The following is a 16479-nucleotide window of genomic DNA, read 5'->3' as shown; positions in this document are numbered from 1 at the left end:
AAAATATTTGCCCCTGTTATTTTCCAATGGGGTACCTATGGAGTATAGTTCAAGTAATTACGTAATCTGGAAATTCATGTTCTTAAGAAATGGATTGATCTTCCTTCCACTTTTCCATTTCATATTGAATACTAAGGAGATACCCTTCTCCATTCAAAGGCACTAAAATGTTCATGAGGAGACTTGCATCATGTTTAACTCCAGGATCCCTGGGTCCTTGAGTAATTTGAGAATGCAAATTCTAGCATTCTAGTATTTTTTAAAATATTTATTTATGGCTCTGTCGGGTCTTAGTTGCAGCACGCGGAGTCTTTCGTTGTGGCGCACAGGCTTCTCTCTAGTTGTGGCGTGCGGGTTTTCTCTCTCTAGTTGTGGTGCGTGGGCTCCAGAGCACATGGGCTCTGTAGTTGTGGCGTGCAGGCTCTCTAGTTGTGGCATGCAGGCCTAGTTGCCCCACAGCATGTGGGATCTTGGTTCCCCAACCAGGGATCGAACCTGCGTCCCCTGCATTGGAAGGCAGATTCTTAACCACTGGACCACCAGGGAAGTCCCAGCATTCTAGTGTTAATAGTAATAAACTAGCAATAAATTCTAGTATTAAATGATTGTTCTCTCCCTATTGTGACAACATTTTCTGAACCAAAATTTGGAATAGAGTTTATCAAATTCTAATGAATTTATGAGGTAGCAGGACAGATACTATCAAGACTGCCTCCAGAAAATTTCTTTACCACATTAATGCTTAATGTAGTGATCAAGTCAAGGGAAAATCCCCTGACCGGGAATGTCGGAAACTCGAGAGGCTTTTTCTAACTGTATACTTTCCTCTCTGCTCCCAGATCTACCCTTTTGAGAATTCCTGTTCAGTAATCCATGGTTACTAGTGACAATGTGTCAGGCTCCTCAGATGGCTGAGAAAGAATTAAGAATTGGAAAAAGTTGAGAACCACTGGCATAATGGAATTAGTGGGAATCAGATACGTGAGAGTTTGCCAACGTTCCGTATTCTTTTTACCACTTCCTCATCCTTGGCACTTGAGCTCTGACAATGTACTGGGGCCTGGGCGTAGGGACGATCAGGTTTTTCCTCATTCTGCAGGTGATATTATAAATTCTCTTAGGAAACACAGCATTACTGCTGTGTTTGTGGCGCATGGTCTTTGTTGCTCCGCGGCATGTGAGATCTTCCCAGACCAGGGCTCGAACCCATGTCCCCTGCACTGGCAGGCGGATTCTTAAGCACTGCGTCACCAGGCAAGCCCCTATACTGCCATGCATTTGATCACTGTAAATGTAATGCATAGTGAGACAAAGTGGGTCTTTTTAAGCCCTAGCTTGGTAGTATGGGATGTGAATTATGGTTATAGCTCTGTCATTAATGGGTGACATCAGACAAGTCATATCCCCTCCCTGAGCCTCAATTTCTTCATATGGGAAATGAAAGCCCCAGACTAGGTGATCTCTCATTAAGCCCAAACAGCCTTTGTGTCTGATCCTGTGTGTAAATTCAGAGAAGTATCAAAGACTTCCCTGCCTGCTCTGTAGATGCTATCGATTGGCTGTATAAATTCAGCAAAATCCACTCTGGCAAAGAGTTGTTCAGTGACACTCCCCAGGGGCTTTTCCAGGCTTTCATAGGCTCTAGGTAACCTGAAGACAAGAGGACTGGAGAATTGTATAAAAAGCTACTCCAGGATTTAACAGCAGTGGGGCTTTTGTAGTCTTGGATTCACAGTTGTAGGAAATTGATGAATGAACCACAGCTCATGATGTCCAAGCAAATAAGCAATAACTCAGGAAATACACTGAGGCGTGGAATGTTAAATGCCCTAATTTTTGCCAAGCTGGTGTTTCAGCTTACTAGAAGGGTATTTTAAGTGTGCCTTGTGGGGCAGCTGTGCCTTCTAAGAGCCAAGCATATAGAAAACAGCTGACGTGTCGGAACACACACCGACTGGACTTAGTCCCGTAGACCTGGGCTTCAACCCCAGCTTTGCCGTTTCCTAACTTGATTCACCCTGGTCAAGTACGTCATTTCACCTTTCTGAGGTCATTTTTAATAATAATTTTGATAATAATTGAGCCTTTATTATGTGCCAGGCACTCTGCTCTTTTGTACATGCTTAGGCCATTCTACCTTCATGACACCCTAGGAGTTGGTACTGTTGTTTCCTCATTTTACAAAGGAGAAAGCTCAGGCTCACCGAGGGAGAAGTAACTTTGCCCAGGATAATACCAGTGAGATCAAGATCTCCAGATTCATGACTTGGAGACCTTGTAGGGCAGGGGTTCCCTAGCACAAACGTTTCCACAACTTCCAGATGTGAGAACGTTCTTCCTGATGTTGAATTGAACTCTTGGAGGCTGCTGGGAAGAGGTTTGCCCTCTTGGTGATGGGAGGTTATTGCAAGGATTCGTGGGGATGAGGGCATTGGTCTTCCCAGGTGGACAGTTGTTCTGGATCCCGGTGCTTCCAGTACTGGGGTATAGAGCCTGTCCCAGAGAGAATCGCCTCCCACCCCCACCCCAGACTAGCGCTGGGCAGGTCCCTTGTTCCTATCCCTCGCAGGGCTCTCTGAGCTCACTCCCCTGTCCTGACCCTTATCACTGGGTCTGTATCACATCCCTTAGCCCAGTGCCTGACTCCGGGTAACAGTAGTCATGAGAAATAGTCGTATATGTCACTAGCTATGGATTAAGCACTATTCCAAGCACTTTTACAAGTCTTACTTCACTTAATCCTCATAACAAGCGCATGAGGTGGATTTTATTATCATCACCATCTATTTATAGCAACCTTCCCAAAGTCACACAGTTAGGAAGTAGGGATGCTGATACCCGAACTCAGGACTCTGTGACTCCGAAGTCCCCTGTTCCTAACCTCTCTGCACTACTGCCTTTAAATGTAAAGTGGGGTGCTACTGCCTTCCCAGTAGAGACGTGGTGCGCCCTCAGTAAGTTGCTACACACAAAAGGACCCAGCGCAGGGGCTGCCCAAAGTAGGTACCCAGTCTGTGTTAGCAGAAGATGATATACAGGGCTCATTTCCTCTTATGGAAATCTTTTGGTTAGCTAAAACAGACAAGGGTCTCCTTGTGATAACTCTAAAGCATTGGACAAATAGTCTCCCCAGAGAGTTGTATATACATTATAGTTGCATTTTTGTTTATTTTGAGCTGTCTTGTTAAGGAAGGATTTATATGCTGGCGTTGATGTAGGACAGCAATCAGGCAGTGTTTTCTGCCTTTGACAGTTGGTGTGATAGTTTGCTTCCAGTGAAGTTTGACTCACTGTATCTGGAAGCTGTCAGAAGTGGGAACATGAAAAGGTCATGACGGATGGCTTTGGATAAGTGGGTTGGGGAGGAGAGCTGGTAAAGGAGACAAATGGCCTCCTTGTTTCCGAGGGAAGGGGCTGACCCTGGCCGCTTCGGGCCGGCCCCCATCCTCTCCTCCTCCTCACCGGCTGGGCTGCTGGGGTGGAGCCTCCCTGGGACCGTTTGTCAGAGTGGCACCGGCTTGGGCATAACGCAGCTCCTGGGAGCCCTTCCCAGCAGCCCAGCCCCTCAGGGACTGGAGAACTGCTAGGTGGAAGTAGTCTTCAGTTTAAGATCACTTCTCATGATTACCAGTTACAGAATTCAACATACTCACTTCCTCACATTTTAAAAATTGGGAGGGAATTCCCTGGCGGTCCAGTGGTTAGGACTCCACGCTTTCACTGCCAGGGGCGCGGGTTCAACCCCTGGTCGGGGAACTAAGATCCCGCAGCTACATGGCGTTGCCAAAAATAAATAAATAAATAAAATAGAAAATAAAAATTGGGAAAGAGTACTGAATTCTGAAGTAGAAACAAACAAACAAACAAAAGTTAACTTTTAAAATGATGTTTGTTTTTATTTTTGGTGAAATTTCTACTTTGGAAAAATATAGAAAAGAAAATAATGTAATCCCACTGGCCAGAGTTGACTTGACCACTCTTACCAATATGAAGCATATCCTTTTGATCTCTTTTCTATAAATATTTTTCTGTCCTTTTCACCTAGTGTCATAAGAATTTTTCCAAGTCAGAGCTTTTCTTATACATAATTTTTCATGGTTGTATTGTATTCTGACATGGTTGTATTAACTCTTGTTGGCCATTTAAGTTGGAGAAATGTAAACTTAACAAAAGCCAGCTTCCCTTGTTTTCTTGGACGTATGTTTATAATTTGAATTACTTTAAAATAGTGCATAAATGATACTTTAAGGAGTGCCTCTGCCTTTCCTTCAGTGACTTTACACAAAAACTTTTCAGAACCATGCTCAGTGGTCAAACAGAAGAATATTGGTAGGATTTCATGCTCCAGTTTGCCATGTATGAACAAAAATAGGTGTACATTTATTGGCACATTTGAATATTATTTGTTCCTTGGTGAAAATTGAAAGAGGAAACTAAAGACTAGGTGGGCAGAATTTCTTATCACATCTTCTCGACTTAGCTGAATGGAGCCGTGCAGAGCAGTAGAAAGTATCATACTTGGGAACCAGATGGCTCTGGGTATGAACACAGCTTTCCCACTTAAAAGCTCCCCAGCCTTGGGCTTCCCTGGTGGCGCAGTGGTTAAGAATCCACCTGCCAGTGCAGGGGACACAGGTTCGAGCCCTGGTCAGGGAAGACCCCACGTGCCGCGGAGCAACTAAGCCAGTGCGCCACAACTACTGGGCCTGTGCTCTAGAGCCCGTGAGCCCCAACTGCTGAGCCCGCACGCCTAGAGCCCGAGCTCTACAACAAGAGAAGCCACCACAGTGAGAAGCCCACGCACCGCAACAAAGAGTAGCCCCTGCTCACCGCAACTAGAGGAAGCCCAACGTGCAGCAACGAAGACCCAACGCAGCCAAATCAATCAATCAATATCCCCAGCCTTAGACAAGTACCATCATCTCTCCTAGCATATGTTATGTAAAACACCTCACACGGTTCCTGCAGAATAGTGCAGTGGCTGAGGGGACAGATTCTGGAACCAGATTACCTGGCTGTCTTCAAATTCCAGCTTTGCCACTTTGTAGCTGTGTAAACTTGGGCAAGTTACTTAACCTCCCTGTGTTTCAGGTTCCTCATCTATAAAATAGGGAAAAACATAGTAACCAACTTCATAAGGTTGTTATGAGATTTGAATCAATGCACACAAAGGATTTCTAACCTTTCTGGCACATAGTTGATGCCAGTTAATGCTTCACCGCTCTTTGCCCCTGACCTGGCCTGTAGCACCAGCCTCCAAACTGGTTTCCTCTCCACCAGGCTGCCTCCTTCTGTTTGCTTCCCGGCTGGATTCCATAGACTCTGTCTTCAACAGTAGTGGGGTCTGGGTGTGCTCAGGAAAATGGGCTCCGGCAGTGGGCTGCCACTTGTCCAGCAAGAGCGAATAGGGTCCTATGGGGCTGTGTGCCCTGCTTTAAGAAGCCGGACTCACGTATCTCGAGCAGGGTGAGGTTATTTAATGTACAAAAGGATTTTTCCCATCAGGAGAGATTCCCCTACAGGTTTCTTTAAATAGTGACTCCTCTAGGCAGGCGAGTGTTTTACAGATCATTAACTACTTGACTGAAAGCCTGCAGGGCAGAGAAACTTTAAAGTGTTGGGAGCCCCTGCCAATTACAGATCAATCCAAAATGAAGATAAAGTATCTCTGAAACTAGAAGTCACTGGGAAAATGTGATTTGATTCAGAAAAAAATCTGATTTCCACGCATCTCTTTTGGAACACACCACTTGTTTAAACGGTGTTCCACCTGCCTGCCTGTCTTGAATCTAGTGCGCTCATCTCCCACGTCTTCATCCCCAAACTGCAGGCTTGGGGTTCCCCTCTGTGAACAGTGACTGCACAATAACCCCAGCAAAGGGTGTCTTTGGGAAAGTGTTCTTGTGGCCGAGCAGAGCTTAGGCAATTGATGCAGAGATACAGCCCATAATGGATGAACTATACAGTAACAATTTGCAGATAAAAATAATAGAAGTTAAAGTATACTTTACATGATAAAAGAAAGATGAAAGAGGACGAGAGTCTGTTATATCTGAGATGGTTACAAAAGTCCTGCTTTGTGAAGTAGGCTCTGTTGAAAAGATTGATGCAATGGGGAGTGACCTTGGCTTGGAGCAGGAGCTGGTGATGTATGTGTGCGCATCCCTCTGCTAAATGGACCCAGATTTGTAGCACTAATATACATGGGAGCCCAGAACCAAACTCACTACGGCAATAAATCAACAGCCACTTTGGGTGTCATTTCTGGTTTATACTCCACTATTGTTCTATCACTTTAATTCATGTCACTATCATCTTTTCATCTGGAACAGTTTTATATAATTTTCCAGTGGAGTTACCTGACAAATCCTATCAAATTAACAAGCTACATTAACAATATTGACTGACTACGGCTTCAGGAGTTGCAGGGCCGTAGAACAAAATTTTAAAACCGTGTCTCTCTGATGATGATCTTTCCCCCTCCCTTTCTGAGAAAGGAATATGGGGCAGGGTTTATTGCACATAAGAGATCTGCACATTTATTTTGCTCTGCTCATTTTGACTTTTATAAATGTCAAAACAAGAAGCAGAAGGATTAAAAAAAACACTACCAACAACCACGGTGTAGGTACTTTTCTTCTTTCAGGGAACTATAGAAATGTCCAGATCTTTAACATTTAATGACCAAATTGGAGGGAAGAGTGTAACTGGGTAATCTATTTTAAGCGAAATGTAATAAAATTGGTCTCCTGATACATTCTCACCCTCCTGAAATCATCTGGACCTGAACGTCCAGAGTCAATTGGGCTTATGACGTTATGCCTAATTGAAATACGGTGTTCCTGAAATACGTCTAATGACAAATTCCAGCGTTCGATTAATAAAAAATACCGATTGTTCGTCTTTTCCAAAGACCACACGGTAATGACCAGGGTTAAGCAACTGAACTGCAGTGTCTCCTTCAGACAGTAGGCGAGACTCTTCCGTAGTCTGTCCAGTCTTCTGCCTTTGTCTGACTGCTATTTGGGATTTCTGTATTCATAAAGTAAAATAGAGATGAATGGAGTGTGTGGCAGAACTAATCACTAGGATTTTGTTTGTTTCCTTTTTTAATTTTAAATTTGGTCTGACTGTGGTCATGGTGTTCTTTTGATTTTTGTTTTTTAATTTAGCTATTTCTTTTACCTGCCTTATCTTATGGCCTACTAAGTTTTCTCACATTATATTTTAAAATTTCTAAGTGTGATCTGTAGGATGAAATATGTTAATTCTGGTTGTCTTTTCTGTTGCAGTATGAACACTTGATTGTTTTAATTATTTCTTACATTTTTACTTCGTTTTGCTTTTTTTCACTTTGAGCCTGACCTTTAAAACTGTGGCCTAAAAATTAATTACTTTTAAGATTCCATCTGGGGTCCACTCTGGAAGGATATTGAAGGGTTTTGTTTCACTTCATGAACAGATTCCTCGATTTTCAATACAAGGAAAAAGAGAGCATCTAACCAAAGCCTTTGTGTCGGGCTGGGCACCTTCTGGTTGGTGATACCAGGAGAGCAATTGCTGTGTGTTTCTGCAGTTATCCCAGGACACCCTCCATCCCTGGCATCACCTTGGTTCTCCTAACACCTTTGCTCCCAGTCACTGCACAGTGTGTTATGTCTTTCACAGCTCTGAAAATGAAACCTGAAGTCCCTGTAGTTAATGTTCTGGATTCCTGTTAGAAAGTCTTTGTTACATAAAGTGCACACCCAGTGCTGTCTCTCCATCGGTGGAGAAGCAGTGACCTCCACAGCCTGAAGCCAGGCTCCAAGACTTGAACTTGGAATGTTTAATGTGAAGGATCCTTTGATCCTCCTGTGACTTCCTTTAAATACAGTATGGATAATTATTTAGTGTCAGAGAATTATTTAGTAAGAGAGAGAGATTTTTCCTATTTTTAGTGTGCAAGATTTTTCCAGATCAGAAACTCTTCATTGGTAGCCTAGCTATTTAGGCATAGGTGATGTTACAGCTTATCTGTCCAACCCAGATCTTCTAAAACAAAACAAAACAAAACAGAGACCACTGATCAAAATTGTTTAAATGAACCTTATCTTATAGTAACTATATTTCATTAACAATATGTAGATAAACTCTATATTGTATCTGTGTTATATCTAAGGAGGTAAGCTTCTTAATAACTTTTTATATGGTTTTTGGTTGTTCCCCCTCCCCTGCTCCGACCTCAGCTCACCCACCCAGGAAACCAGACTGTGCAGCTTCTCTGTGCCATTTGGAGTCTCCTTATGTCTGTCTTAAGAAGCCTATGGCATTCCCCAAAGCCCTAGAAAGAGCTCATGTTCATGCAATTTAGGATTTATAAGACAGGTCAAATGATTACACTGAAATCACTTACACCTTGTACTTCTTGTGGCTTCTTTTTTGTCCTCCCCTTGGCCTTACAGGTATCTCTGGAGACAAAGTAGAGATAGACCCAGTTACGAATCAGAAAGCCAGCACTAAGTTTTGGATTAAGCAGAAACCCATCTCAATCGATTCTGACCTGCTCTGTGCCTGTGACCTTGCTGAAGAAAAAAGCCCCAGTGAGTAGTCCCTTTTATTTATGTCTCCTTCCCCTCTTCCTCCCTTCCCTTCTGTGTGCTGGGTACCAGGAGAATATATTGCCACTGTGTCCTTTTTTCCTTGGGTCTGTTTAATTCATTACCAGAAATTTCTTTTAATTAAATGGGATTGTATTATGGTGCCCAGAGCCTGACATGGGCCCCTGTTCTGTTCAGTCTTGACGGCAGTAGAGAACCTCACAGTGGTTCCTGACCTCAGTAGCCCCCCACTGAGGGCTGGGGGCACAGGGGCAGATTCCTGACAGGAGTCTGCACTCACCAGAGCCCTCATTTCACTTTGTGCTCCCTTCCCCTTCCCGTTTGGGGTACTGGACCTGTCAGACCTGGACCTGCCTTCCTTCCTTGCCAGATCGAGGGAAGTTGGAGGATTTCCTGTGGCGGCTGAAGACTAGACTTAGATATCCATCATGCCAGAGGTGTCATCACCCTCCAGATTATTGGCAGCTGCATGACCTACCAGCTCGTAATTAAACTCCTGCCTGGTCCTGCAGAAGCGATCACTGCTGGGTTGGCACTCCTCTGTTTAAATTATCAAAGTAGATATAGTCTGGGTGTATATTTTAGCATATTATGTTTTTGCAGTTAAGTAATTGAGTGTAGCCTTTAGATTAATCATTTTTAGGGCTTCAGTCCCATCAAGAGGCAGAAAGAACACAGATCACAGTGATTTTCCTCCATGGAAGAAAGGATTTGTTAGCTGCCTGGAGAAGGCTATAAGACAGTGGTTCTCAAATCCAGTGCGTTACCAGCACTGCCTGCAGAGCCTATTTAGAACGCAGCCACCCAGGACCCACCCCAGTAGGTTCCGATTTAGTAACTTGGAGTATGACCTAAGCACCCAATTTGTGTTAATCCCCTTTATTCCAGTGTCTGCTAAATTGGGGAACAAATATAAGGAATGACATACTTAAAAGGAACGGTAAGAAATCTAAAGGCCAGCAAGTGTCTATAATATGGCTCAAGTTTTTAAGATGAAACTGATTAAACAGGGGCCTAAAGAACAAAAACTCGGCCTGCGGACTGGGCACATATGCCACTTGGCCTCATTTATGGTTGGGTATTTAATTGTTTTGTCAAATCCAGCAGTGCTGGGCTACATGGTCTCCTCTTTTCAACTCATTAGCCTACAGCTTAGCAAGAAGGGAGAACATAGTGGTGCAGGGGAAAGGAGTAAAGCCATGCCCACCCCCACTTCCCACCATTCCTGTCATCCCAGTGAGTCCTCAATGGCTTGCAGAGGCAAGATGGCTGCCAGAAGGAGTGGTGAGAAAATTGCCTGCTACTCTTGGGCCCTTGCCCCAAGGCAGCCAGATTCCATCTGTCTTTAGATAAACATCTTCTTCCTAATTCCTCTCACTCCAACCAGTCAACCAGTAAATATTTCATTGTTCTAGCATCTTTCTTCCCAAGAACTCAGAATGCTTTGAAAAGTTTTTATAAATTCTCCATGTCTCTGAGAAATGAAAGGCAATCACTTACACATTGCATAGGGGGATAAACTGGAGTGGAGAGGTTAGAGAAAGAGCTAGAAATAGGATTCAGATTTCCCTTACATTCACACCAAGACACTCACTGTGTCCAGGAGGGCTGTGATTCAGGCACCAAACGGTAAAGGATGTAACACACCCAACCTAGGAGGGAATGAAACAGATGCACAGCTACCACCTTTCTGTTGCCTCTAAGGTCATTCAGTCAAAAAGTAATGTAATTGGGCTTCCCTGGTGGCGCAGTGGTTGAGAATCTGCCTGCCAATGCAGGGGACACGGGTTCGAGCCCTGGTCTGGGAAGATCCCACATGCCGCGGAGCAGCTGGGCCCGTGAGCCACAATTACTGAGCCTGCGCGTCTGGAGCCCGTGCTCCGCAACAAGAGAGGCCGCGATAGTGAGAGGCCCGCGCACTGCGATGAAGAGTGGCCCCCGCTTGCCGCAACTCGAGAAAGCCCTCACACAGAAACGAAGACCCAACACAGCCATAAATAAATAAATAAATAAATAAAATTAAAAAAAAAAAAAAAAAAAGTAATGTAATTATCACACATCTGTGAGAGCGAGGCCAAGTTCCAAGCATTAGGGATCCAGAGCAGATGTGGGCCCCACCATTTCAATACGACTGTATTGACAGTCGAGCAGGAGAGTCTTTTGTCGTATTCTTAGACCTACTGAACGGTTGTGTGTAAAAACTGCACATGTAGGTTTTATAGAGGTTTCCCCCTCTCTCACTCTGGCCCCAGAGATCTAGAACTATGACCCTTTCCTGAACAGAGAGGCACACTGCCTGCCCCAGTAAGATACTTCCTGAGTCCGCGTCCCCACCACAGCACTTTCAGACCTTGTCCCTCAAAGCTCTGGGTTCTCAGGGGCCGGTGTGTGTGTGTGTGTGTGTGTGTGTGTGTGTGTAGTGTGTAGTGTGTAGTGTGTAGGGCAGAGTTGGGCATGAGGCCTCCCCTACCAATTTGGGGATTCTGCACTTAAAAAGTCAATTGATAAAAAGGATTTTGCTGTTTTCAAAAAATGTTTGAAAGTTGCAGGCTCACAGAATAAAATTCGGACTCCTCAGCATAGCCTTTACAGACCTTGACTCCTCCAAGCTCATAGCCCATAATTTCTCATCCTGAACTTGAGCTGTGGTCACTGTGAACTACTGGCACACGAACACACCTTGAATTTTGTGCTTCTGCTGTTCCCACTGCCAGGAATACACCTCCACCCTGACCCTCTCTTTAATTCATGGACACCTCCGTTTCCTCACTCCCGGCCCACTCATTTTTCAAGATCCAGCTCCAGTGTCAGGCTCTCTCTGTACTTTTGCCCCCAGGCATTTGCACACACCTCTGGTAAAGCAGCTCACACACTGTGCTGTGTTTACTTGCGGTCTGACCCTGTCTCCCACCCCCACCTCCATGCTGAACTCATTGACCAGAGACTGGTTTCTGTATTTTCGTTCCCTAGCACAGTGCCTACAGGGTTGTCCTCAGTGAATGTCTTGAAATAGAGCTTAATGAGGCCAGAATTGAGAAACCGAAAGTTATTCAACATAATTTATGTTGTAAAGTGCCCAAAACAAAGATGTATTAAATGAATCAGCTTGATGCTGTTATTTTTTTTTTTTATGATTTCCAGTATCTTCATCAAATTAATTCATTGACTTAATCTAAAGAGTTCATCTTCAAGAACATCATCAGACCACAGAATTAATCTATGGGGCTTCTTCTTCTTCTTCTTTTTTTAAAGGATTAATGGTAACCCTTTTTATCTTTTGTGTCTGTTGAACCTTAGAAAAAAGTTATTTTAACAGCACTAAAGAAATGAAAGTCACTATATTTCATAAGTTTAGCCTGTGATTTTTATCAGCATAGTGATGTATGTTTGTAGCTGAGTTTACATCAAAAATTATTCTTGGGGCCTTCTTAAACGAATTATGGCAAAGAGAGAGAGTCTAGAAGTAGATAAGGTTTTTGATTTCTGCAGTATATTTCCTTTTTCATGTCTTTATCTCTCATAACACAAGTGTCTTGCCGAAGACTGGAACGTGTGACCAACTGGAATAATTTAGTTGTGAAAACAGAGCAGACATGTTATTAAACAGCCTTCTTTACAAAAAGGCATTAAGTGTTGGGAGGATAATGAAGTTGTCCCCAGTCTTACTTGAGACATGTTTGTCAGAATTTTGAACAGAAAAGAAACGGTTTTTAAAACCTCGAATATGGCCAGTTTGCAGTGTTTATTGAAAAAGCCGCTGTCAAACCATTAATTTGGTCATCATAAAGAACACAACTCAAGTTTAATTGATGCTGTATCCAAAAAGTATGTGAATAGCTGACTTGGCAAAGGGACTGAGCATTAGAGCGCCTGCAGTGAAACACATAATTACATATATTGTGGAATCAGAAAGACCCAGACTCTGAAGCCACACTCCATAAATAGCAATTCTATGGCTCTCTTTCCTTCCCCTAACTTCTACCTCATAGGCCATGTTCTCATAGGGAAGATTTATTGCTCTGTCCCTGTGAGTGTTTAAGACCTGGAACTTAATGACTAAATAGATACATGCCTTTTAAAAAAATTGTACATATAAATGTGGACTCTTACAAAAGTTAGTTGAGAAAATCAGTGTGTCAACAGCCCTGAGAAATTAAGAACACATTCTGCCTTTCTAGATTAAAAAAAAAAAAAAAAAGCTGTACGCTGCCATTATTATTCAAATCAGTGATTTCTAAGTCTGATTTTGCCACTCCTTAGGATATTTTTTGCTGTTTGAAGGATGTCACAAACCTCTAAAAGATGAATTAATTCTAATTTCATTTTAACTGAACAAAGACGTGTACATCATATAGGAGAATGTTTCCATCAGAAACGACCATGGTTAAATTGTCTCAGAAATAATTCTCCATCCTTATACAGGTCTAGATGTAGGCTTTCAATGCAGTGGACACTTTTTTTAAGTATTGGCCTCAAATTCCAACACTGAAACAAAAGAAGGGGACCTTTCTGTGAAATTAGCACCCGTCGGGGACTCTTGGGCTGTATTTAAATAAAGTACCAGACTTAAGCGTGGCAGGTCTGGTTTTATCATAAGAAGGTCGTGCAGGTTTAGAGTCTTTAAAGGAAGCAGCCTATCATTAAGAAATCATATTTAAACTTTAATAAAGTAGCTGTCGTCTTTATAGCTGAAAAGAGCTCTGTATCTCAATTAAGTATAGATGATCTAAAATCTTAAGGAAGTAACATAATAGAGGTAACCTGATTACATTCTCTTGCAATAGTATAATTTAAAGGAAATCAGATTCTGTTGATGCTGGTTGTGTTGGTGGGGGATTGTTTGTTTGGTTTTTTGGTCCAAAACACTGTTTGGATTCAGGGCAGGAACTCTTTGAGATTGTGAGTTAACCACAACTGCAGGAGACTGTTAAGCCCTCGTGAATGGAACCTGCTGGATATTTGAGATGAGATTCAGTTAAGGTTATGAGTTAAATTAGCTGGGTTTATTGGTGACCTCCCACTTAAATGAATCTTTCTTTTCATAAGTACTTGACAAGATCTGTAAAGTAGTGTATTTAATTTACTAATTAAATTAAAGCTACTGAATAATGATTTGTCCACATTGATTTAGCTTAAATAGAAAAGACCAGCATTGTTGTGATCTTCAGCAACCTTAATGGCCGAGCCAGTTAGACACAAAGGCCTCTTGTGTTTTATAGGTCAGAAGGACATAGGTAAGCCCAGGCTGTAATTGAATTGCCTGCACTGCACCCTGCAGTTGCAGATTTCCTTTGCCTTCCCGTTCCATTGTTGCACTGGGGCTTAAGAGAATGTTAACGTGGTAATAGGCACAGGGCCTTCCCCATTATACGTCTCGCTATCGAGCGGTTCTGCATGACTAGTTAAAGAAGATGGCAAGAAGATTAATGAAAGCAGGGCTAATACAGAAGGGGGTACTTTTGCAAGACTTCTACCGAGGAGATATTAGAGCTGAACCAGAGCTTGGCTTTTTCTTTATCCTGTGACCTTTGAACCTGCCTTACTGTTGAGAGCTGCCAGGGAAGTTGACATTTTGATTGATGTTGGTACACGAGTCAGTCTTTCCCATTGAATTCCACATCTGCACGAAAATAGCTTTTCCAGCAGAATTCATACTGGCTAGAAGTGATAGCCAAATTGATGGCCGAAATGCTTTTATGTCGTTTGCATTTAAACCTAAAGGTATTTGATGGTTTAATTCAGTATCCAGTTTTCATAGATCATAAGCATTCACTTATATGTTCTTAATGGGTTTATCAACTCATGGTGAAAGACCAGTATTAAAGAGTGTTCAAAGATTTGCAAACAGAGCTCCAAGGAGGCGTTATGGAGGAGTAAAAGCAGTCATCAAACAAACCCTTCACCATTCTTAGAAAAGAAAGATCAGTCTGAGGGCCCAGGCAAACTGACTTGGAGGTTTTTGTAAATAAAGCAAAGTGTCTGTTTTTGGAAAGCCTTCCATGGGGGAGTCTGAAACCTTGCCTCCGCACCCCACCTGAGCCCCAGCTTAGAGGCTGTCTTGATCCATCCAGATGCTGGGTTCCCTGACCTTGACCTTGGGACACTAACATTCCATCTGAAAGGGATTGTTATGGTCTGCTTATAAGACAATCCAGTGCAGGCACGAACCTCTTCATTTGTTCTCACTAATTTTGTTACCTTGTTTGTGGAGCTGCAGGCCTCTAGCGTGTGTGCGTGTGTCTGTGTGTGCATCTGTGAACGTGCCAGTGTGTGTATCCCCCCCCCCCCCCCCCACCGCTTCTCCCAACAAAGGAGAGCAGGGAGACCGGGCAAAGGACTCAGGTTTTGTACTAAAATCAACTTGGGCACGTCACAGCCCATACACTGAATCCTCTGACCACCTGATTTCTGCCTACTGGACAGGGGTAATTCTAGCAGAGAAAACACACACACACACACACACACACACACACACACACACGTTGACGTGACAGGTATTCCAGTTCCTAGAGGAGAGGTACCCAGGAATTTTGTCATATTCTCTAGATGCTCGTGAGAATGTGTGAGAGGGAAATGAGGGTGAGCATTCAGCTACCGCTGGGTGAAAGAGCTGCACCCCAAGGTGGGTGGGTGGGTGAGTGTCCATGGCCATGCTGGCATACTCTATGCCTCATAAGGCGCTGGCATTTATACTCACATCCTCAGGTTCTGTCAATTCCCAGGAGGTCCAGGCACTTCAGACATCAGGTGGGCAAGCTATGTTGTGTTTTTATTCTCTGACAAGGACTTATTTCATAAGTTCCAGATCAAATACGGTAAGTACTGCTCGATTACAGAACACAACAGACCCTAACATATTAAATGCCCCAGTTATTGAATTGCCTTTTCATCAGAGTACTCTGGAGCACAGTCAGGAGCAGGCAGTGCCTCGTCCTTTTAACAGATATGTTTCCTAGCCCTATTAAAAGGGGTCTTCATCTATCCTGTCAAAGGGAGTCTGCTGGGGTTTTTTAGTTTAATTACACTATCCAATTAAAACTCCTTGCTGCATTTGGATGCGCCTCTCCTTGGGCCTGAGTGGATATGACATTTACAAGGCTCGCCTTTCAAGCAGACAATAGTGTGATTGATGAGGTGCACGTTCAGTGAAGGAGGCGAGTGCCTGTGGAAGTGCCGCTTAGTGCATTTTGATTTATTTATCATCTTCTTCCAAAACAAGGGAGCTGCTGGGAGATGGGTTCTAGGCAACAGGGGGACCACCTCAGTTTTTCCAAGCGTGTGGGAGGGAGAGAGAGACCTGGCGTGTGCCACAGGATAAAGGTGGAGAAACGCTGTAAGCGTGGGGCCAGCTTGCATCATCGAATGCCAGACTGCATTCTCAGGTTCTCTGACCCAGTTTGGTTTACAGTAACCTCAAGCTGTGATCTGCTGTGAAATAGGCCATCACTGTGTTTCAGGGAACAGTTGCTGCGGCTGGATAACATTGGCCAGACCCCTGAGAACTTAGGCTGTGGGAGCCAACTCAGCATGTGTCCCGTTGACTGACCTGGTCATTATTAACTGACACCTGACGTTTGCACTGGACATGCCTAGTTATGCTCCCAGCTGCATCCTCCAGCAGTCCGGCAGCTTCTGTCCAGGGGCTACAGTCAGTGCTCAGTGGCTCTTTCTCTCACTCTGCCTGAACTACACTGAACATTTAAAAGTTGCTTCTAGGGACTTCCCTGGTGGTCCAGTGGTTAAGACTTCGCCCTTCAACGCAGGGGGTGCAAGTTCGATCCCTGTTTGGGGAGCTAAGATCCCACATGGTTTGCGGCCAAAAAAACATAAAACAGAAGCAATATTGCAACAAATTCAATAAAGACTTTAAAAATGGTCC

General features: G+C 43.6%; 1 protein-coding gene across 3 annotated transcripts in view; it reads left to right on the top strand.

Annotated features, from left to right (window-relative positions):
* Nucleotides 1-16479, top strand: part of MAPKAP1 (MAPK associated protein 1) — a 239942-nt gene that overhangs the window by 202241 nt on the left and 21222 nt on the right. For all 3 annotated transcript variants that reach the window (XM_057548443.1, XM_057548445.1, XM_057548444.1), the window contains one exon: nt 8445-8582. In XM_057548443.1, the coding sequence (XP_057404426.1) occupies nt 8445-8582 (138 nt within the window). The remainder of the gene's footprint in view (nt 1-8444; nt 8583-16479) is intronic.

This window comes from Balaenoptera acutorostrata, chromosome 6 (genome assembly GCF_949987535.1).
Source record: "Balaenoptera acutorostrata chromosome 6, mBalAcu1.1, whole genome shotgun sequence".
In the NCBI taxonomy this organism is placed as follows: Eukaryota; Metazoa; Chordata; class Mammalia; order Artiodactyla; family Balaenopteridae; genus Balaenoptera; species Balaenoptera acutorostrata.
Note: the sequence above shows the minus strand (reverse complement) of the source record. Positions and strands in the feature narration are given on the sequence as shown.